The sequence below is a fragment of the Oncorhynchus mykiss genome, chromosome 9, assembly GCF_057628025.1.
Source record: "Oncorhynchus mykiss isolate SJ-2025 chromosome 9, ASM5762802v1, whole genome shotgun sequence".
In the NCBI taxonomy this organism is placed as follows: Eukaryota; Metazoa; Chordata; class Actinopteri; order Salmoniformes; family Salmonidae; genus Oncorhynchus; species Oncorhynchus mykiss.
Window position 1 is genome coordinate 6,888,484 of NC_143030.1, and position 22,681 is coordinate 6,911,164.

General features: G+C 46.4%; 1 protein-coding gene across 4 annotated transcripts; it reads left to right on the forward strand.

Annotated features, from left to right (window-relative positions):
- Positions 1-6,494: 6,494 nt before the first annotated feature.
- LOC149980732 (thyroglobulin-like) lies at positions 6,495-22,427 on the forward strand. Of its 4 annotated transcripts, none has more exons than XM_090183378.1 (17): positions 6,502-6,610; positions 8,293-8,329; positions 10,061-10,124; positions 10,778-10,909; positions 11,129-11,218; positions 12,659-12,790; positions 12,989-13,078; positions 15,028-15,159; positions 15,301-15,390; positions 15,738-15,872; positions 15,988-16,077; positions 18,881-19,012; positions 19,162-19,251; positions 19,633-19,767; positions 19,903-19,992; positions 21,604-21,735; positions 21,881-22,427. In XM_090183378.1, exons 1-17 carry the CDS (start codon positions 6,564-6,566, stop codon positions 21,970-21,972), a joined length of 1,710 nt encoding a protein of 569 aa, XP_090039504.1. In that variant the 5' UTR covers positions 6,502-6,563; the 3' UTR covers positions 21,973-22,427. The 4 variants fall into 4 exon arrangements, with proteins under 4 accessions (XP_090039506.1, XP_090039504.1, XP_090039507.1 ...); XM_090183379.1 differs by having other exon boundaries at positions 6,533-6,610; positions 8,256-8,329; XM_090183380.1 differs by lacking the exon at positions 8,293-8,329 and having other exon boundaries at positions 6,495-6,610.
- Positions 22,428-22,681: the final 254 nt, after the last annotated feature.

Sequence of the window (22,681 nt, forward strand, 5' to 3'; positions counted from 1 at the left end):
CACAACAGCATTAGTGACGTCTGGCACTGATTTAAGGCGATTAGGCCTGGTTCGTCGTTAGTGTTTCAATTAATTCGATGGAGTTGAGGTCAGGGCTCTGTGCAGGCCAGTCAAGTTCTTCCACACCAATCTCAAACCATTTCTGTTTAAACCTGCACGGGGGAATTGTCATGCTGAAACAGGAAAGGGCCTTCCCCAAACTGATGCCACAAAGTTGGAAGCACAGAATTGTCTACAATGTCATTGTACTCAGTAGCATTAAGATTTGCCTTCACTGAAACTAAGGGCCCGAACCATGAACAGCCTCTGACCATTATTCCTCCACAAACTTTACAGTTGGCACGATGCATTCGGGCAGTTAGCGTTCTCCTGGCAGACGTTTTACAAACTGACTTGTTGAAAAGGCAGTTTCCTACGATGGTGCCACATTGAAAGTCACTGAACTCTTGTGTTAGGCAATTCTACTGTCAATGTTTGTCTATGGAGATTGCACGGCTGCGTGCTCGATTTTATACACCTGTCAGCAAGGGGAATGGTGTGACAAACATACATCTTCCAGTCAGTGGCAGGTCTTTAGGGCGAAAACAGCTCATTGATGAAAGGTCGAAAGAGAATGGCAGGTTTTCATGCAAGCTGGATAATTGAGTGGAAAACATCGCCTGGCCTGATGTATCCCGGTTCCTGTTGCATCATGCTGATGGCAGAGTCAGGATTTGGTGGAAGCTGCATCAGTCCACGGCCACATCCTGCCTGGTGTCAACGGTACAGGCTGGTGGAGGAGGTGTAATGATGTTTCCCAGGTACACGTTAAGTCCCTTGATACCAATTGAGCAATGTATCCAAGCCCTGAAGAATTCAGGCTTTTCTGGAGGCAATGGGAGGGTCCAACCCAGAACTAGATGGGTGTACCTAATAAACTGTATACATTCAAACTGGTCTACCTTCAGACGAGTCTTGTGTGAAAAGCAATACAGCCGTACTGTCTATTGATGTTGGGGTCAAATTAGGGTCTTGATGGTGGGGTCATATCAGTGTATTGATGGTGGGGTCATATTAGTGTCTATTGATGGTGGGGTCATATCAGTGTATTGATGGTGGGGTCATATTAGTGTGTATTGATGGTGGGGTCATATTAGTGTCTATTGATGGTGGGGTCATATTAGTGTATTGATGGTGGGGTCATATTAGTGTATTGATGGTGGGGTCATATTAGTGTATTGATGGTGGGGTCATATCAGTGTATTGATGGTGGGGTCAAAATAGTGTCAATTGATGGTGGGGTCATATCAGTGTATTGATGGTGGGGTCATATCAGTGTACTGATGGTGGGGTCATATCAGTGTACTGATGGTGGGGTCATATCAGTGTACTGATGGTGGGGTTCATATCAGTGTATTGATGGTGGGGTCATATCAGTGTACTGATGGTGGGGTCATATCAGTGTATTGATGGTGGGGTCATATTAGTGTATTGATGGTGGGGTTATATTACTGTATTGATGGTGGGGTCATATTAGTGTGTATTGATGGTGAGGTCATATTAGTGTATTGATGGTGTGGTCATATCAGTGTACTGATGGTGGGGTCATATCAGTGTATTGATGGTGGGGTCATATTAGTGTATTGATGGTGGGGTTATATTACTGTATTGATGGTGGGGTCATATTAGTGTATTGATGGTGAGGTCATGTTAGTGTATTGATGGTGGGGTTATATTAGTGTATTGATGGTGGGGTCATACTAGTGTATTAGTGTATCAGCCCTTGTTACATGGAGATACGGCTCAGACCCTGTTATATAGAGATACGGCTCAGGCCCTGTTATATAGAGATACGGCTCAGACCCTGTTATGAGATACGGCTCAGCCCCTGTTATATAGAGATACGGCTCAGCCCCTGTTATATAGAGATATGGCTCAGACCCTGTTATGAGATATGGCTCAGACCCTGTTATATAGAGATATGGCTCAGACCCTGTTATTTAGAGATACGGCTCAGACCCCTTTATATGGAGATATGGCTCAGACCCTGTTATTTAGAGATATGGCTCAGACCCCTTTATATAGAGATATGGCTCAGACCCTGTTATATAGAGATATGGCTCAGACCCTGTTATATAGAGATATGGCTCAGACCCTGTTATATGGAGATACGGCTCAGACCCTGTTAGAGATACGGCTCAGACCCCGTTATATAGAGATACGGCTCAGACCCCGTTATATAGAGATATGGTTCAGACCCTGTTATGAGATATGGCTCAGACCCTGTTATATAGAGATATGGCTCAGACCCTGTTATACAGAGATACGGCTCAGACCCTGTTAGAGATACGGCTCAGCCCCTGTTATATAGAGATACGGCTCAGACACTGTTATATGGAGATACGGCTCAGACCCTGTTATATGGAGATACGGCTCAGACCCTGTTATATAGATATACGGCTCAGACCCTGTTATATGGAGATACGGCTCAGACCCTGTTATATAGAGATAAGACTCAGACCCTGTTATGAGATCTGCTCAGCCAACCGTTATATAGAGATACGGCTCAGACCCCTTTATATAGAGATATGGCTCAGACCCTGTTACATAGAGATACGGCTCAGCCCCTGTTATATAGAGATACGGCTCAGACCCTGTTACATGGAGATACGGCTCAGACCCTGTTATATAGAGATACGGCTCAGCCCCTGTTATATAGAGCTACGGCTCAGCCCCTGTTATATAGAGATACTGCTCAGCCCCTGTTATATAGAGATATGGCTCAGCCCCTGTTATATAGAGATATGGCTCAGCCCTTGTTACATGGAGATATGGCTCAGACCCTGTTATCTGGAGATATGGCTCAGACCCTGATGTATAGAGTTACGGCTCAGACCCTGATATATAGAGATACGGCTCAGACCCTGTTATATAGAGTTATGGCTCAGACCCTGTCATATAGAGATATGGCTCAGACCCTGTTATACAGAGACATGGCTCAGACCCTTTTACACAGAGATATGGCTCAGACCCTGTTATACAGAGATATGACTCAGACCCTGTTATACAGAGATATGGCTCAGACCCTGTTATACAGAGATATGGCTCAGACCCTGTTATACAGAGATATGGCTCAGACCCTGTTATACAGAGATATGGCTCAGACCCTGATATACAGAGATATGGCTCAGACCCTGTTATACAGAGATATGGCTCAGACCCTGATATACAGAGATATGGCTCAGACCCTGATATACAGATATATGGCTCAGACCCTGATATCTGGAGATATGGCTCAGACCCTGTTTTATAGAGATATGGCTCAGACCCTGTTATATATAGATATGGCTCAGACCCTGTTGTATGGAGATATGGCTCAGACTCTGTTATCTGGAGATATGGCTCAGACCCTGTTGTATGGAGATATGGCTCAGACCCTGTTATATAGAGATACGGCTCAGACCCTATGAATCCAAGATGGCGTAGCAGTCAGATGTCTTTGTCCTGTTGTGTCTCTTGCATATATCGTTTTACATATTTTTTTTTCATATATCTATCATTTAAAATCATTTGCTAAACTTCAACTTCTAAATTCTCTATTACTTTTATCCCCTGATTCCTACCACAAACTGAACATTTTCATCTGGATCTTCACAACTAGCTAACCGCAATCCCGGATCACTACTCCTGGCTAGCATTTCCATCCCAGACCAAGCACCAATTAGCTTGAAGCTAGCCCGGTCAGGGATCCTGTGCTACCACCGAAGCATACTCCTGGGCTACAATCTCCGGACCCCTTCTACAGCCGGTACGGGGCACGGAACCCCGCAGATCCCCTACGACTTGAATATCGACATAATCTGCCCGAGGACTCCAACAGGCCCCTCAGGCGCGACGCCCGCTGAAGGCCCATTCTGCTAACCAGCTAACTACCTAGAACTACTTGGAACCCAAGTAATTCCACGACTGGTCTATCGACGTCACCTCACGAAGAGGCTAAAACAGACTTACCCCCATCGCAACGTCCCCCAAAGGCTAACTTTCTAGCCCCTGCTATCTGCTTGCTGGCTAACCCGGTCTGCTAATTGCTAGCTTGCCGGCCCCGGTCTGCTAACTGCTAGCTTGCCCGGTCTGCTAACTGCTAGCCCCTGCTAACTGCTAGCTAACCCAGTCTGCTAACTGCTAGCTAACCCAGTCTGCTAACTGCTTGCTAACCCGGCCTGCGAACTGCTAGCTTGCACCGGGCTACTAACTGCTAGCTTGCAGACCCCGGCCTGCTAACTGCTAGGTTTCCTGCCCCGGCCTGCTAACTGCTAGCTTGCCTGCCCGGTCTGTATCTTTTAGCCGCTGCTAACTGCTTGCTTTCTTGCTAACCCGGCTTGCTAACTGCTAGCTTGTTTAGCCCCGGCCTACTAACTGTTAGCTTGTTAGCATCGGCCTGCTAACTGCTAGCTTGTTTAGCCCCGGCCTACTAACTGTTAGCTTGTTTGCATCGGCCTGCTAACTGTCGGAATCGCCGTGTCCCCAGTCAGCCCAACCACTCACTGGATCCATATATTCACTTGGCTACACATGCCTCTCTCTAATATCAATATGCCTCGTCCATTACTGTCCTGGATAGCTCCACTCCCACTCCCATAGGTGCTCACATTTGTTCACTTCTGTAACCATAAAAGCCTTGGTTTCATTCATGTTAACATTAGAAGCCTACTCCCCAAGTGTGTTTTACTCACTGCGTTAGCACACTCTGCCAACCCAGATGTCTTAGCCATGTCTGAATCCTGGCTCAGGAAAACCACCAAAAACCCTGAAATCTCCATCGCTAACTATAACATTTTCCACCAAGATAGAACTGCCAAAGGGGGTGTTTCAATCTACTGCAAAGATAGATAGTAATACAGAACTCTGCAGAATAAGCTTAGACTTCTAAAAATGAACCTTTCCAGAAACAAGTCTCTCACTGTTGCCGCTTGCTATAGACCTCCATCTGTCCCCAGCTGTGCCCTCGGGCACCCTCATAGATGTCAACCTAACACACCCTCCAAATAACCCTCTGCTGTTTTCAATCAAGATCTCAGCGATCACTGCCTCATTGCCTGCATCCGTAATGGGTCTGCGACAAAACGACCACCCCTCATCACTTTCAAACGCTCCCTGAAAGATTTCTGCGAGCAGGCCTTTCTAATCCACCTGGCCGGGGTATCCTGGAATGACATTGACCTCATCCCGTCAGTAGATGATGCCTGGCTATTCTTTAAAAGTGCCTTTAAATAAGTATGCCCTTCTCAAAATGTAGAACTAGGAACAGATATAGTCCTTGGTTCACTCCAGACCTGTCTGCCGTTGACCAGCACAAAAACATCCTGTGGCGTTCTGCATTAGCATCGAATAGCCCCCGTGATATGCAACTTTTCAGGGAAGTTAAGAACAAATATACACAGGCAGTTAGAAAAGCTAAGGCAAGCTTTTTCAAACCGAAATTTGCATCCTGTAGTACTAATTCAAAAAAGTTCTGGGACACTGTAAAGTCCATGGAGAATAAGAGCACCTCCTCCCAGCTGCCCACTGCTCTGAGGCTAGGAAACACTGTCACCACCGATAAATCCACTATAATTGAGAATTTCAATAAGCATTTCTCTACGGCTGGCCATGCTTTCCACATGGCTACCCCTACCCCGGTCAACTGCCCGGCACCCTCCACAGCAACCCACCAAAGCCCCCACCTTTCTCCTTTACCCAAATCCAGATAGCTGATGTTCTGAAAGAGCTGCAAAATCTGGACCCCTACGAATCAGCCGGGCTAGACAATCTGGACCCTCTCTGTAAAAAGAGTGATTAGAGGGACAATAGTGCTGAGTACCAAGCAGTTAGCAAGTGTGGTAGACTACTAATCAAATCAAATCAAATCAAATGTATTTATATAGCCCTTCTTACATCAGCTGATATCTCAAAGTGCTGTACAGAAACCCAGCCTAAAACCCCAAACAGCAAGCAATGCAGGTGTAGAAGCACGGTGGCTAGGAAAAACTCCCTAGAAAGGCCAAAACCTAGGAAGAAACCTAGAGAGGAACCAGGCTATGTGGGGTGGCCAGTCCTCTTCTGGCTGTGCCGGGTGGAGATTATAACAGAACATGGCCAAGATGTTCAAATGTTCATAAATGACCAGCATGGTCCAATAATAATAAGGCAGAACAGTTGAAACTGGAGCAGCAGCACGGCCAGGTGGACTGGGGACAGCAAGGAGTCATCATGTCAGGTAGTCCTGGGGCATGGTCCTAGGGCTCAGGTCCTCCGAGAAAGAGAAAGAAAGAGAGAAGGAGAGAATTAGAGAACGCACACTTAGATTCACACAGGACACAGAATAGGACAGGAGAAGTACTCCAGATATAACAAACTGACCCTAGCCCCCCGACACATAAACTACTGCAGCATAAATACTGGAGGCTGAGACAGGAGGGGTCAGGAGACACTAATGACCATCACCAGAGCTTGGAGAAGCCTAACATGGTCACGTGGCATTTGACTGTCTTCATTTCCTGTAACAGTCACCATAACAGTCCTACTCCTTCCTCCATTTCCCAGAAATGAACCGGTTCAGATACATTGTTCAACACATCACACCAACAATAACGTAAGTAAATCAACACTTTAACCTCTGGATTCTTTCATGTATTTATTTGTATGGGATGTGAATCCGTTCCTGTAGTACAGTAAAGACAACTGTCCGTCTTCTACATCTTACTTGCAACGCCTTTCATCTACAATTACAGACAACAACAAAATATACACATCAAGAATTAGCTGAAAAGTAGTAACATTTAGTGAATGAGTATGTACACACAGACCTTGGTGGAACAGTTGATAGCAGGTGATAGCAGTGCCTGGTGGAGCCTCAGTACCCTGGATCTTCTGTCCAGAACTGATCACACAACAACAGTAACCTTCCAGAAATAGACATGTTGTATGTACAATCAATACACATTGAACTGTCACATTCAACTGAATTGAGAATTTTGTGCGTCAGTGTTAATCTGTAGAGCCCCAACATTGCTCGGGGGTGTATTGTCCATTGTCGTCACACGTGGGGATGTAGGCTCTAATTGAGCCATTTAAAGTGGCATCTCTAGCATCCTCACATGGGGTCTTGGGTCGTATCATAGAATCTGGAAACAGGTAACATTCATTGTAATGTGGACATAACATTGCAGGACAATATACATTTCTGGACATACATTCTGGAATATTGGGTTACGTCCCATATGGGCCCTATTCAGAAGTAGTTTATACGGAATAGGGTTTCATTTAAGATGATACCGAGGTACTTCATGGATAAATATTGAAATGCCGCTGCTTGTTTAAAAGCCCTGTGCAGTCAAAATACAGTTTCTGTCTTTTGTATAAAAGCTGATGAAACTAAGACTGAAAGTGAGGGTAAATTGTATCAGTGTTATTTCCTGATAGTTGCTAGACAATCCAATCATACATCCAGTTGAATGATCAAACCATTCATATCAGAATACCTCAGTCCAGCATCTAGATATACATCTCTGGAACTAGAGGAGTGGCAGGTAGCCTGCGGTTAGAGAGTTGGGCCAGTAGTTCAAATCAGTGAGATGACAAGTTGATATATCCATCTATATGCAAGGCACAACCTTCATTTCTCCAGTGTCAATGTTGATAATGGCTGACCTCTCAGAAGGTGTCCCATGGAGAACGGGTTATGAATAAAAACACATTTCCAAATCACACCTGCATATTAATAACCTCTTAAAGCTAGGGGGCAGCATTTTCACTTTTGGATTAATAGCGTGCCCAATTTCAACTTCCTGCTACTCATGCCAAGAATATAAGATATGCATATTATTCATAGATTTGGATAGAAAACTCCCCGTTTCTAAAACTGTTTGAATTATGTCTGTGAGTATAACAGAACTTATGTAGCAGGCAAAACCCCAAGGACTAACTGTTCAGATTTTTTTTTTCCCCCATCTCTCTTCCCTATATTGTCTTTACTATTGGAAATTTAATAGAAATATAAGTGTGTGTGAAGTAGGTGTGTTATGTTTATTTAAGATGTTTATTTAAGATAACGTCAGAGTTGATGTCTGAGTGATTAGAGGGACAATAGAATGCTGAGTACCAGGCAGTTAGCAGGTGTGGTAGGCTACTAATGACCATCACCAGCATCAGAGCTTTGAGAAGCCTAACTACTACATGGTCACGTGGCATTTGACTGCCTTCATGTTCTGTAACTTCCGGTGGGTGTGGTAATACAGTCACCATAAAGGTCCTCGTCCTTCCTCCATTTCCCAGAATTGGACTGGTTCAGAAAAATCACACCAACAATAACGTAAGTAATTCAACACTTTAATCTCTGGATTCCTTCATGTATTTATTTGTATGGGATGTGAATCCCTTCCTGTAGTACAGTAAACTGTCCGTCTTCTACATCTTACTTCCAACGCCTTTCATCTACAATTAGGAAGAAATACACAGCAATAACTAGCTGCAAAGTAGTAACATTTAGTGAATGAGTATGTATATACACACACCTTGGTGGAACAGGTGATAGCAGTGCCTGGTGGAGTCTCAGTACCCTGGATCTTCTGTCCAGAACTGTTCACACACCAACAGTAACCTACCAGAAATAGACATGTTTCATATACACATTGAATTGTCACATTCAACTGAATTGGAGGATTTAGTGTCTGCATGTGCGTCGGTGTTAACCTGTAGAGCCCCAACATTGCTCAGGGGTTTATTGTCCATTGTCGTCACACGTGGAGGATGTAGGCTCCAATTGAGCCATTTAAAGCGGCATCTCTAGCATCCTCACATGGGGTCTTTGGTCGTATCATAGCATCTGGACACAGGTAACATGCATTGTAATGTGGACATAACATTTCAGGACTATATACATTTCTGGACGCTGTTTGAGAGTTGGGCCAGTAGTTTAAATCAGAGCTTCCTGGCTAAATATTGAAGTTGTTTAAAAGCCCTGTGCAGTCAATTCTGGTTCTGTGTTTTGTAGAAGAGCTGATGAAACTAAGACTGGAAATTGTATCAGTGTTATTTCCTGATAGTTGCTAGACAATCCAATCATACATCCAGTTGAATGATCAAACCATTCATACCTCAGTCCAGCATCTAGATATACATCTCTGGAACTAGAGGAGTGGCAGGTAGCCTGCGGTTAGAGAGTTGGGTCAGTAGCTCAAATCAGTGAGGTGACAAGTTGACATATCTGTCTATGTGCCCATCAGCAAGGCACAACCTTAATTTCTCCAGTGTCAAGGTTGATAATGGCGGACCTCTCAGAGGGTGTCCCATGGGGAACCGATAATGAATAGAAACGCATTTCCAAATCACACCTGCGTATTAATTATTAATATTAAAACTCAGTTCACTTCACAGGAATATGTATCCTTCCCAAATGGCTCCTCACTCCTTGTGTAGTGAACTACCGTTGATCAGGGCCAACAATGCACTACATAGGGAATGGGAAGCATTATAGATAGTCAGAGACTGCCCATTTACTGCAAAGGTAACTATTAGTCTACACTCTTAAATTCAGGGGTCACTCCACAAAAATGGCACAACTACATAGTGCACTACGTTTGACAAGGGCACATAACATTTAGGTAACATTGGAGATGCAGATAGTCTATTAAATAATGATGCACTCTCACCATCTGCACTCTTCCAAGGGATTCACTGGGTGTCTCCCAGTACCATTTTTGTGAAGTGGCCCCCTGATTTTAAGAGCAGTAAATGGGTAGTCTCTGACGGTCTAAAATGCTTCCCATTCCCTATGTAGTGCATTCTAGGCCCTCGTCAATGGTGCCAGGCTAATCTATTGTATGTGGTTGAAGAAGTGATACCTGAGTTACATCAGAAGACTAGTAGCACCGTGTTGCCCATACTTCTTCTTGGGATCCTCAGGACTGGGTTTAGAAAATGCTGCTTTGGCTGTTATTTCAGTTTTGTACCTAATAGTGGGTTTCTTTAACCTCTCCTCTAGTACCCACAGCCATTCCAGATGCTTTAAAATGCTCAACTAATCTCTCTTTCTCTCTCACAGGAGACTATAACCATGGCGATATTGACCATCATTCTTCTTGTCAGCACGGCTTTTGCTCAAGGAGGTAAGCGTGACATACCTCACACTTACTCACCAACATCTTAATTAAACATAACACACCTAATTCACACATGTAGGTATTAATATGCAGGTGTGAATTGGAAATGCGTTTTTATTCATAACCCGTTCTCCATGGGACACTCTCTGAGAGGTCAGCCATTATCAACCTTGACACTGGAGAAATGAAGGTTGTGCCTTACATATAGACAGATATATCAACTTGTCATCTCACTGATTTGAACTACTGGCCCAACTCTCTAACCGCAGGCTACCTGACACTCCTCTAGTTCCAGAGATGTATATCTAGATGCTGGACTGAGGTATTCTGATATGAATGGTTTGATCATTCAACTGGATGTATGATTGGATTGTCTAGCAACTATCAGGCAATAACACTGATACAATTTCCAGTCTTAGTTTCTTCAGCTCTTCTACTAAACTGGAATTTGACTCCACAGGCGTTTTAAACAAGTAGCAGAATGAATATTTAGCCATGAAGTACCTAGGTATCATCTGAAATGGAACCCTATTCCGTATAAACTACTTCTGAATAGGGCCCATATGGGACGCACCCCAAGATTCCAGAATGTATGTCCAGAAATGTATATTGTCCTGCAATGTTATGTCCACATTACAGATAATGTTACCTGTTTCCAGATACTATGATACGACCCAAGACCCCATGTGAGATTGCAAGAGATGCCGTGCCACATGACCTAGTTGGAGCCTACATCCCCACGTGTGACGCTGCTGGACGATACACCCCTAAGCAATGTTGGGGCTCTACAGGTTAAAACACACACACACACACACACACACACACACACACACACACACACACACACACACACACACACACACACACACACACACACACACACACACACACACACACACACACACACACTATAAATGCTCCAATTCAGTTTAACTTGACAATTCAATGTGTTACAGTAAAATGTGTAAATATTATATATTTAACAGGTTATTAACATGTCTTTCTGGTAGGTTACTGTTGGTGTGTGACCAGTTCTGGACAGAAGATCCCGGGTACTGAGACTAAACCAGGCACTCCTAGATTCAACTGTTCCACCCAGAGTAAGTGAGGCCCTGTGGTCTCATCCAACACCATCACCACTTTAAACTCCAACACATCACTACTCTTGCTTCCTACCTTGGATCTCTTTATGCTTTCTTTAAAAGATGCTAAACTGATTTCTGTATCATGATCTCTCTTCTTCCTGTGTCAGTATCTCTCTTCTTTCTGTGTCATGATCTCTCTTCTTCCTGTGTTTTTCCACTTCCGACCATTCAGGTCATTAACCCTCATCCTCCCGCTACATACCATCAGAACTGACAGCTATATTGTTGTCAATCCTGCACAGCTGTTGCTTCACCAACTCATTCTTAATTTCCTGCATTTTTTCTGAACTACTCGCCGCCATTTCGTACCTCCAACTCTCCGTGCGGGGTTCCAGGGGGAGGGTTCTGACTGGACGGGTCCTTAAAAAGGAGAGGAGGGAGAATTTAACTCACAGGTAGGACAGAGAGAGACCCAGTGAAGACCTTTGAAGATCTCTGAAGGAGTGAAGCAACAACTGAAGATTTCAGAAATGTACATCTAAAATGGCTTCCTATTCTGTATAGGGCCCTTCTCCTGATCAGGGCCCTTCTCCTGATCATGGTACTTCTCCTGACCAGGGCCCTTCTCCTGACCAGGGCCCTTCTCCTGACCAGGGCCCTTCGGGGAACAGGGTCCCATGTAGGATGCAGTCTCCTGACCAGGGCCCAAAGGGGAACAGGGTCCCTTATAGGATGCAGTCTCCTGACCAGGGCCCTTCGGGGAACAGGGTCCTATGTAGGATGCAGTCTCCTGACCAGGGCTCTTTGGGGAACAGGGTCCCATATAGGATGCAGTCTCCTGACCAGGGCCCATAGGGGAACAGGGTCCCATAAAGGATGCAGTCTCCTGACCAGGGCCCTTAGGGGAACAGGGTCCCATATAGGATGCAGTCTCCTGACCAGGGCCCTTCGGGGAACAGGGTCCCATATAGGATGCAGTCTCCTGACCAGGGCCCAAAGGGGAACAGGGTCCAATATAGGAAGCAGTCTCCTGGCCAGGGCCCTTCGGGGAACAGGGTCCCATATAGGATGCAGTCTCCTGACCAGGGCCCTTCGGGGAACAGGGTCCCATATAGGAAGCAGTCTCCTGACCAGGGCCCTTCGGGGAACAGTGTCCCATATAGGATGCAGTCTCCTGACCAGGGCCCTTCGGGGAACAGGGTCCCATATAGGATGCAGTCTCCTGACCAGGGCCCAAAGGGGAACAGGGTCCCAAAGGGGAACAGGGTCCCATATAGGAAGCAGTCTCCTGACCAGGGCCCAAAGGGGAACAGGGTCCCATATAGGATGCAGTCTCCTGACCAGGGCCCTTCGGGGAACAGGGTCCCATATAGAACACAGTCCATGATTCCAGAATGTATATCCATCATTGTTATTTTATGTCCACATTACAATGTATGTTACCTGTGTGTCCAGATGGTACAATACGACCCAAGACCCCATGTGAGATTGCTAGAGATGCAGTGCCACATGACCTAGTTGGAGCCTACATCCCCACGTGTGACGCCAATGGACGATACACCCTGGAGCAATGTTGGGGCTCTACAGGTTAAAACACACACACACACACACACACACACACACACACACACACACACACACACACACACACACACACACACACACACACACACACACACAAACTATAAATGCTCCAATTGAGTTGAACATGACAATTCAATATGTTACAGTAAAATGTGTAAATATTATTTATATTAACAGGTTATTAACATGTCTTTCTGGTAGGTTACTGTTGGTGTGTGACCAGTTCTGGACAGAAGATCCCGGGTACTGAGACTCCACCAGGCACTCCTAGAATCATCTGTTCCACCCAGAGTAAGTGAGGCCCTGTGGTCTCATCCAACACCATCACCACTTTAAACTCCAACACATCACTACTCTTGCTTCCTACCTTGGATCTCTTTATGCTTTCTTTACAAGATGCTAAACTGATTTCTGTATCATGATCTCTCTTCCTCCTGTGTCATTATCTCTCTTCTTCCTGTGTCATTATCTCTCTTCTTCCTGTGTCATTATCTCTATTCTTCCTGTGTCATTATCTCTCTTCTTCCTGTGTCATTATCTCTCTTCTTCCTGTGTCATTATCTCTCTTCTTCCTGTGCCATTATCTCTCTTCTTCCTGTGCCATTATCTCTTCTTCCTGTGTCATGATCTCTCTTCTTTCTGTGTCATGATCTCTCTTCTTCCTGTGTTTTTCCACTTCCGACCATTCAGGTCATTAACCCTCATCCTCCCGCTACATACCATAAGAACTGACAGCTATATTGTTCTCAATCCTGCACAGCTGTTGCTTCACCAACTCATTCTTAATTTCCTGAATTTTTTCTGAACTACTCGCCGCCATTTCGTACCTCCAACTCTCCGTGCGGGGTTCCAGGGGGAGGGTTCTGACTGGACGGGTCCTTAAAAAGGAGAGGAGGGAGAATTTAACTCACAGGCAGGACAGAGAGAGACCCAGTGAAGAGCTTTGAAGAACTCTGAAGGAGTGAAGCAACAACTGAAGATTTCAGAAATGTACATCTGAAATGACTTCCTATTCCGTATAGGGCCCTTCTCCTGATCAGGGCCCTTCTCCTGATCAGGGCACTTCTCCTGACCAGGGCACTTCTCCTGACCAGGGCACATCTCCTGACCAGGGCCCTTCTCCTGATCAGGGCCCTTCTCCTGACCAGGGCCCTTCTCCTGACCAGGGCCCTTCAGGGAACAGGGTCCCATATAGGATGCAGTCTACTGACCAGGGCCCTTCAGGGAACAGGGTCCCATATAGGATGCAGTCTCCTGACCAGGGCCCTTCGGGGAACAGGGTCCCATATAGGATGCAGTCTCATGACCAGGGCCCTTTGGGAACAGGGTCCCATATAGGATGCAGTCTCCTGATCAGGGCCCTTCAGGGAACAGGGTCCCATATAGGATGCAGTCTCCTGACCAGGGCCCTTCGGGGAACAGGGGCCCATATAGGATGCAGTCTCCTGACCAGGGCCCTTCGGGGAACAGGGTCCCATATAGGATGCAGTCGCTTGACCAGGGCCCTTCAGGGAACAGGGTCCCATATAGGATGCAGTCTCCTGACCAGGGCCAATAGGGGAACAGGGTCCCATATATGATGCAGTCTCCTGACCAGGGCCCTTCGGGGAACATGGTCCCATATAGGATGCAGTCTCCTGACCAGGGCCCAAAGGGGAACAGGGTCCCATAGGGGATCAGGGTCCCATAGGGGAACAGGGTCCCATATAGGATGTAGTCTCCTGACCAGGGCCAATAGGGGAACAGGGTCCCATATAGGCATATAGGATGCAGTCTCCTGACCAGGGCCCTTCGGGGAACAGGGTCCCATATAGGCATATAGGGTGCAGTCTCCTGACCAGGGCCCAAAAGGGAACAGGGTCCCATATAGGATGCAGTCTCGTGACCAGGGCCCTTCGGGGAACAGGGTCCCATAGAGGATGCAGTCTCCTGACCAGGGCCCTTCGGGGAACAGGGTCCCTTATAGGATGCAGTCTCCTGACCAGGGCCCTTCAGGGAACAGGGTCCAGTATAGGATGCAGTCTCCTGACCAGGGCCCTTCGGGGAACAGGGTCCCATATAGGATGCAGTCTCCTGACCAGGGCCCAAAGGGGAACAGGGTCCCATATAGGATGCAGTCTCCTGACCAGGGCCCTTCGGGGAACAGGGTCCCATATAGAACACAGTCCATGATTCCAGAATGTATATCCATCATTGTTATTTTATGTCCACATTACAATGTATGTTACCTGTGTGTCCAGATGATGCGATACGACCCAAGACCCCATGTGAGATTGCTAGAGATGCCGTGCCACATGGCATAGTTGGAGCCTACATCCCCACGTGTGACGCTGCTGGACAATACACCCCTGAGCAATGTTGGGGCTCTACAGGTTAAAAAACACACACACACACACACACACACACACACTATAAATGCTCCAATTGAGTGGAACATGACAATTCAAGATGTTACAGTAAAATGTGTAAATATTATTTATATTTAACAGGTTATTAACATGTCTTTCTGGTAGGTTACTGTTGGTGTGTGACCAGTACTGGACAGAAGATCCCGGGTACTGAGTCTCCACCAGGCACTCCTCCAATCAGATGTTCCACCCAGAGTAAGTGAGGCCCTGTGGTCTCATCCAACACCATCACCCATAGGGCCCATAGGGGAACAGGGCCCATAGGGGAACAGGGCCCATAGGGGAACAGGGGCCCAGTAGGGGAACAGGGGCCCAGTAGGGGAATAGGGGCCCAGTAGGGGAACAGGGGCCCAGTAGGGGAACAGGGGCCCAATAGGGGAACAGGGGCCCCTAGGGGAACAGGGGCCCACAGGGGAACAGGGGCCCATAGGGGACTCAACCCAAGATTCCAGATCCAGCCAGAGCTTCCAGGATGCTTGTCCAGCAATGTATGTTCTACTATGTAATGTCATCGTTACAAATAATGTTATCTGTGTGTTTAGATGGTATGATACGACCCAAGACACCCTGTGAGATTGATAGAGAAAATGCTTTGAAAAACGTCAGGCCTGGAGTCTACGTCCCCACGTGTGACAACGATGGACAATACACCCCTGAGCAATGTTCAGGCTCTACAGGTTACCACACACACCATAAATGCTCCAATTCAGTTTAACTTGACAATTCAATGTGTTACAGTAAAATGTGTAAATATTATATATTTAACAGGTTATTAACATGTCTTTCTGGTAGGTTACTGTTGGTGTGTGACCAGTTCTGGACAGAAGATCCCGGGTACTGAGACTAAACCAGGCACTCCTAGATTCAACTGTTCCACCCTGAGTAAGTGAGGCCCTGTGGTCTCATCCAACACCATCACCACTTTAAACTCCAACACATCACTACTCTTGCTTCCTACCTTGGATCTCTTTATGCTTTCTTTAAAAGATGCTAAACTGATTTCTGTATCATGATCTCTCTTCTTCCTGTGTCAATATCTCTCTTCTTTCTGTGTCATGATCTCTCTTCTTCCTGTGTTTTTCCACTTCCGACCATTCAGGTCATTAACCCTCATCCTCCCGCTACATACCATAAGAACTGACAGCTATATTGTTCTCAATCCTGAACAGCTGTTGCTTCACCAACTCATTCTTAATTTCCTGAATTTTTCATTTCGTACCTCCAACTCTCCGGGCGGGGTTCCAGGGGGAGGGTTCTGACTGGACGGGTCCTTAAAACCTCTTACTTCTACCCCTTCCTTTTTCGAAAATTCTGTTAAAAATCGCGCAACTTTTCAGCGTCCTGCTACTCATGCCAGGAATATAGTATATGCATATGATTAGTATGTGTGGATAGAAAACACTCTGAAGTTTATAAAACTGGTTAAATCACGGCTGTGACTATAACAGATCGTGTGTTTCATTGAAAAACGCAAGAAAAACTGCTCTCTGAAAGCTAAAAAAAATTTCCATAAGTCACTTCCACCAGTTATTAAAAGAGAACAGAATTTAATGGCGACCTGCCTGCAATTCATACAAATTCCGCACGATGGCGCCATTGTCCTAATTTTCAATTGAATTAATTGTTGGAAAATCCTTCTATCTGACCTCCATTTTCCCAGTCTTCACCCGGATGCAGTTGAGGGAGATATCAGATGGCATTGTTTTTGCAAGTGAAGACCTATTGAAAAGACATCGCCCTGTAATCATTTTGATAGATTATAAACGTTTACTAATACCTAAAGTTGGATTACAAAAGGATTTCGAAGTGTTTTGTGAAAGTTTATCGTCTACTTTTTTAATTTTAAAAAATTACGCAGCGTTTAAAAACGATGATTTTTTCTGAATGACACAGATCCCATACTAAGCTATTTTGGGTATATATGGACCGATTTAAACGAAAAAAAGACCCAATAGTGATGTTTATGGGGCATATAGGAGTGCCAAGAAAGAAGCTTGTCAAAGGTAATGAATGTTTTATATTTTATTTCTGCGTTTTGGGTAGCGCCGGCTACCGCAAAATCTGTTGTTTACGTGTCGAGCTGGCATTTTGGGGGGTGCATGCTATCAGATAATAGCTTCTCATGCTTTCGCCGAAAAGCATTTTAAAAATCTGACTTGCTGGCTAGGTTCACAACGAGTGTAGCTTTAATTCAATACCCTGCTTGTGAATTTTGATCAAAGATTGAGTTGTAACGAGTACATTTAGCATTTAGCGTAGCGCATTTGAATTTCCAGGGGCATACTTGAGACGTCTGCGTCTCAAGTATGGTCAAGAAGTTAAAAAGGAGAGGAGGGAGAATTTAACTCACAGGCAGGACAGAGAGAGACCCAGTGAAGAGCTTTGAAGATCTCTGAAGGAGTGAAGCAACAACTGAAGATTTCATAAATGTACATCTGAAATGACTTCCTATTCCGTATAGGGCCCTTCTCCTGATCAGGGCCCTTCTCCTGACCAGGGCCCTTCTCCTGACCAGGGCCCTTCAGGGAACAGGGTCCCATATAGGATGCAGTCTCCTGACCAGGGCCCTTCGGGTAACAGGGTCCCATATAGGATGCAGTCTCCTGACCAGGGCCCTTTGGGAACAGGGTCCCATATAGGATGCAGTCTCCTGATCAGGGCCCTTCAGGGAACAGGGTCCCATATAGGATGCAGTCTCCTGACCAGGGCCCTTCGGGGAACAGGGGCCCATATAGGATGTAGTCTCCTGACCAGGGCCCTTCGGGGAACAGGGTCCCATATAGGATGCAGTCGCTTGACCAGGGCCCTTCAGGGAACAGGGTCCCATATAGGATGCAGTCTCCTGACCAGGGCCAATAGGGGAACAGGGTCCCATATAGGATGCAGTCTCCTGACCAGGGCCCTTCGGGGAACATGGTCCCATATAGGATGCAGTCTCCTGACCAGGGCCCAAAGGGGAACAGGGTCCCATAGGGGATCAGGGTCCCATAGGGGAACAGGGTCCCATATAGGATGTAGTCTCCTGACCAGGGCCAATAGGGGAACAGGGTCCCATATAGGCATATAGGATGCAGTCTCCTGACCAGGGCCCTTCGGGGAACAGGGTCCCATATAGGCATATAGGATGCAGTCTCCTGACCAGGGCCCAAAAGGGAACAGGGTCCCATATAGGATGCAGTCTCGTGACCAGGGCCCTTCGGGGAACAGGGTCCCATATAGGATGCAGTCTCCTGACCAGGGCCCTTCGGGGAACAGGGTCCCATATAGGATGCAGTCTCCTGACCAGGGCCCAAAGGGGAACAGGGTCCCATAGGGGATTCAGTCTCCTGACCATTGCCAATAGGGGAACAGGGTCCCTTATAGGATGCAGTCTCCTGACCAGGGCCCTTCGGGGAACAGGGTCCCTTATAGGATGCAGTCTCCTGACCAGGGCCCTTCAGGGAACAGGGTCCAGTATAGGATGCAGTCTCCTGACCAGGGCCCTTCGGGGAACAGGGTCCCATATAGGATGCAGTCTCCTGACCAGGGCCCAAAGGGGAACAGGGTCCCATATAGGATGCAGTCTCCTGACCAGGGCCCTTCGGGGAACAGGGTCCCATATAGAACACAGTCCATGATTCCAGAATGTATATCCATCATTGTTATTTTATGTCCACATTACAATGTATGTTACCTGTGTGTCCAGATGATGCGATACGACCCAAGACCCCATGTGAGATTGCTAGAGATGCCGTGCCACATGGCATAGTTGGAGCCTACATCCCCACGTGTGACGCTGCTGGACAATACACCCCTGAGCAATGTTGGGGCTCTACAGGTTAAAAAACACACACACACACACACACACACACACACACACACACACTAGAAATGCTCCAATTGAGTTGAACGTGACAATTCAATATGTTACAGTAAAATGTGTAAATATTATATATTTAACAGGTTATTAACATGTCTTTCTGGTAGGTTACTGTTGGTGTGTGACCAGTTCTGGACAGAAGATCCCGGGTACTGAGTCTCCACCAGGCACTCCTCCAATCAGATGTTCCACCCAGAGTAAGTGAGGCCCTGTGGTCTCATCCAACACCATCACCCATAGGGCCCATAGGGGAACAGGGTCCCATAGGGGAACAGGGCCCATAGGGGAACAGGGCCCATAGGGGAACAGGGCCCCATAGGGGAACAGGGCCCAATAGGGGAACAGGGGCCCAATAGGGGAACAGGGGCCCAGTAGGGGAACAGGGGCCCAATAGGGGAACAGGGGCCCCTAGGGGAACAGGGGCCCCTAGGAGAAAAGGGGCCCACAGGGGAACATGGGCCCATAGGGGACTCAACCCAAGATTCCAGATCCAGCCAGAGCTTCCAGGATGTTTGTCCAGCAATGTATGTTCTACTATGTAATGTCATCGTTACAAATAATGTTATCTGTGTGTTTAGATGGTATGATACGACCCAAGACCCCCTGTGAGATTGATAGAGAAAATGCTTTGAAAAACGTCAGGCCTGGAGTCTACGTCCCCACGTGTGACAACACTGGACGATACACCCCTGAGCAATGTTGGAGCTCTACAGGTTAAAAAACGCACACACACACACACACACACACCATAAATGCTCCAATTCAGTTGAACGTGACAATTCAGTATGTTACAGTAAAATGTGTAAATATTATATATTTAACAGGTTATTAACATGTCTTTCTGGTAGGTTACTGTTGGTGTGTGACCAGTTCTGGACAGAAGATCCCGGGTACTGAGACTCCACCAGTCACTCCTAGAATCATCTGTTCCACCCAGAGTAAGTGAGGCCCTGTGGTCTCATCCAACACCATCACCACTTTAAACTCCAACACATCACTACTCTTGCTTCCTACCTTGGATCTCTTTATGCTTTCTTTACAAGATGCTAAACTGATTTCTGTATCATGATCTCTCTTCTTCCTGTGTCATGATCTCTCTTCTTCCTGTGTCATTATCTCTCTTCTTCCTGTGTCATTATCTCTCTTCTTCCTGTGTCATTATCTCTCTTCTTCCTGTGTCATTATCTCTTCTTCCTGTGTCATTATCTCTCTTCTTTCTGTGTCATGATCTCTCTTCTTCCTGTGTCATTATCTCTCTTCTTCCTGTGTCAAGATCTCTCTTCTTCCTGTGTCATTATCTCTCTTCTTTCTGTGTCATGATCTCTCTTCTTCCTGTGTCAGTATCTCTCTTCTTTCTGTGTCATGATCTCTCTTCTTCCTGTGTTTTTCCACTTCCGACCATTCAGGTCATTAACCCTCATCCTCCCGCTACATACCATAAGAACTGACAGCTATATTGTTCTCAATCCTGAACAGCTGTTGCTTCACCAACTCATTCTTAATTTCCTGAATTTTTTCTGAACTACTCGCCGCCATTTCGTACCTCCAACTCTCCGTGCGGGGTTCCAGGGGGAGGGTTCTGACTGGACGGGTCCTTAAAAAGGAGAGGAGGGAGAATTTAACTCACAGGCAGGAGAGAGAGAGAGAGACCCAGTGAAGACCTTTGAAGATCTCTGAAGGAGTGAAGCAACAACTGAAGATTTCAGAAATGTACATCTGAAATGACTTCCTATTCCGTATAGGGCCCTTCTCCTGATCAGGGCCCTTCTCCTGACCAGGGCCCTTCTCCTGACCAGGGCCCTTCTCCTGACCAGGGCCCTTCGGGGAACAGGGTCCCTTATAGGATGCAGTCTCCTGACCAGGGCCAATAGGGGAACAGTGTCCCATATAGGATGCAGTCTCCTGACAAGGGCCCATAGGGGAACAGGGTCCCATATAGGATGCAGTCTCCTGACCAGGGCCCAAAGGGGAACAGGGTCCAATATAGGATGAAGTCTCCTGACCAGGGCCAATAGGGGAACAGTGTCCCATATAGGATGCAGTCTCCTGACCAGGGCCCAAAAGGGAACAGGGTCCCATTTAGGATGCAGTCTCCTGACCAGGGCCCAAAGGGGAACAGGGTCCCATATAGGATGCAGTCTCCTGACCAGGGCCCAAAGGGGAACAGGGTCCCATATAGGATGCAGTCTCCTGACCAGGGCCCTTCGGGGAACAGGGTCCCATATAGGATGCAGTCTCGTGACCAGGGCCCAAATGGGAACAGGGTCCCATATAGGATGCAGTCTCCTGACCAGGGCCCAAAGGGGAACAGGGTCCCATATAGGATGCAGTCTCCTGACCAGGGCCCTTCGGGGAACAGGGTCCCATATAGGATGCAGTCTCCTGACCAGGGCCCAAAGGGGAACAGGGTCCCATATAGGATGCAGTCTCCTGACCAGGGCCCAAAGGGGAACAGGGTCCCATATAGGATGCAGTCCATGATTCCAGAATGTATATCCATCATTGTTATGTTATGTCCACATTACAATGTATGTTACCTGTGTGTCCAGATGATGTGATTCGACCCATGACCCCATGTGAGATTGCTAGAGATGCCGTGCCACATGACCTAGTTGGAGCCTACATCCCAACGTGTGACGCCAATGGACCATACACCCCTGAGCAATGTTGGGGCTCTACAGGTTAAAACACACACACACACACACACACACACACACACACACACTATAAATGCTCCAATTGAGTTGAACGTGACAATTCAATATGTTACAGTAAAATGTGTAAATATTATATATTTAACAGGTTATTAACATGTCTTTCTGGTAGGTTACTGTTGGTGTGTGACCAGTTCTGGACAGAAGATCCCGGGTACTGAGACTCCACCAGGCACTGCTATCAACTGTTCCACCAAGGTGTAAATGAGGCCCTGTGGTCTCATCCAACACCATCCCCACTTTAAACTCCAACACATCACTACTCTTGCTTCCTACCTTGGACCTCTTTATGCTTTCTTTACAAGATGCTAAACTGATTTCTGTATCATGATCTCTCTTCTTCCTGTCTTTCTGTATCACGATCTCTCTTCTTCCTGTGTCCCTCTGTCATGACATCTCTTCATCTCTTCTAATTTAATTATAATTATGGCGGCTTTGGTCCTCCAAAGAGATCGACATGTCACTCCAATATATACAGGAGTTCAGCAGAGTCCACAATCAGAACCATGCTACTCTGAGTCTGAAGAATTGTTCCAGACCACAGAGGGATGAAAGACCCCTTGACTGAGTCTACATCGTCACATTTCACTAAATCATTCCATTGTTTGCTTCATGCATTATATCATCCTGTAAAATAAAGGACATGCTCTTCATCTTTACATGAGTAAATGTTGTATTAGAACTTGTAGGATGAAAGATGATTCGTATTCCCTGGTTTTGTTACATGTTGATGCCATCTGATCTTTCAGGGACAGACTGATCTATTAGTGGTTAGGGTACTTCACATTTATACCAATATTTGGAGGCAGGGAGGAAACTTGCCTGAACATGGTCAGTACAGTATTAGCTAGAATGTGTGGGTGATTCACATCATTGCCCTCTGTGAACAGGACATCCAAGAAGTTAAATTAAT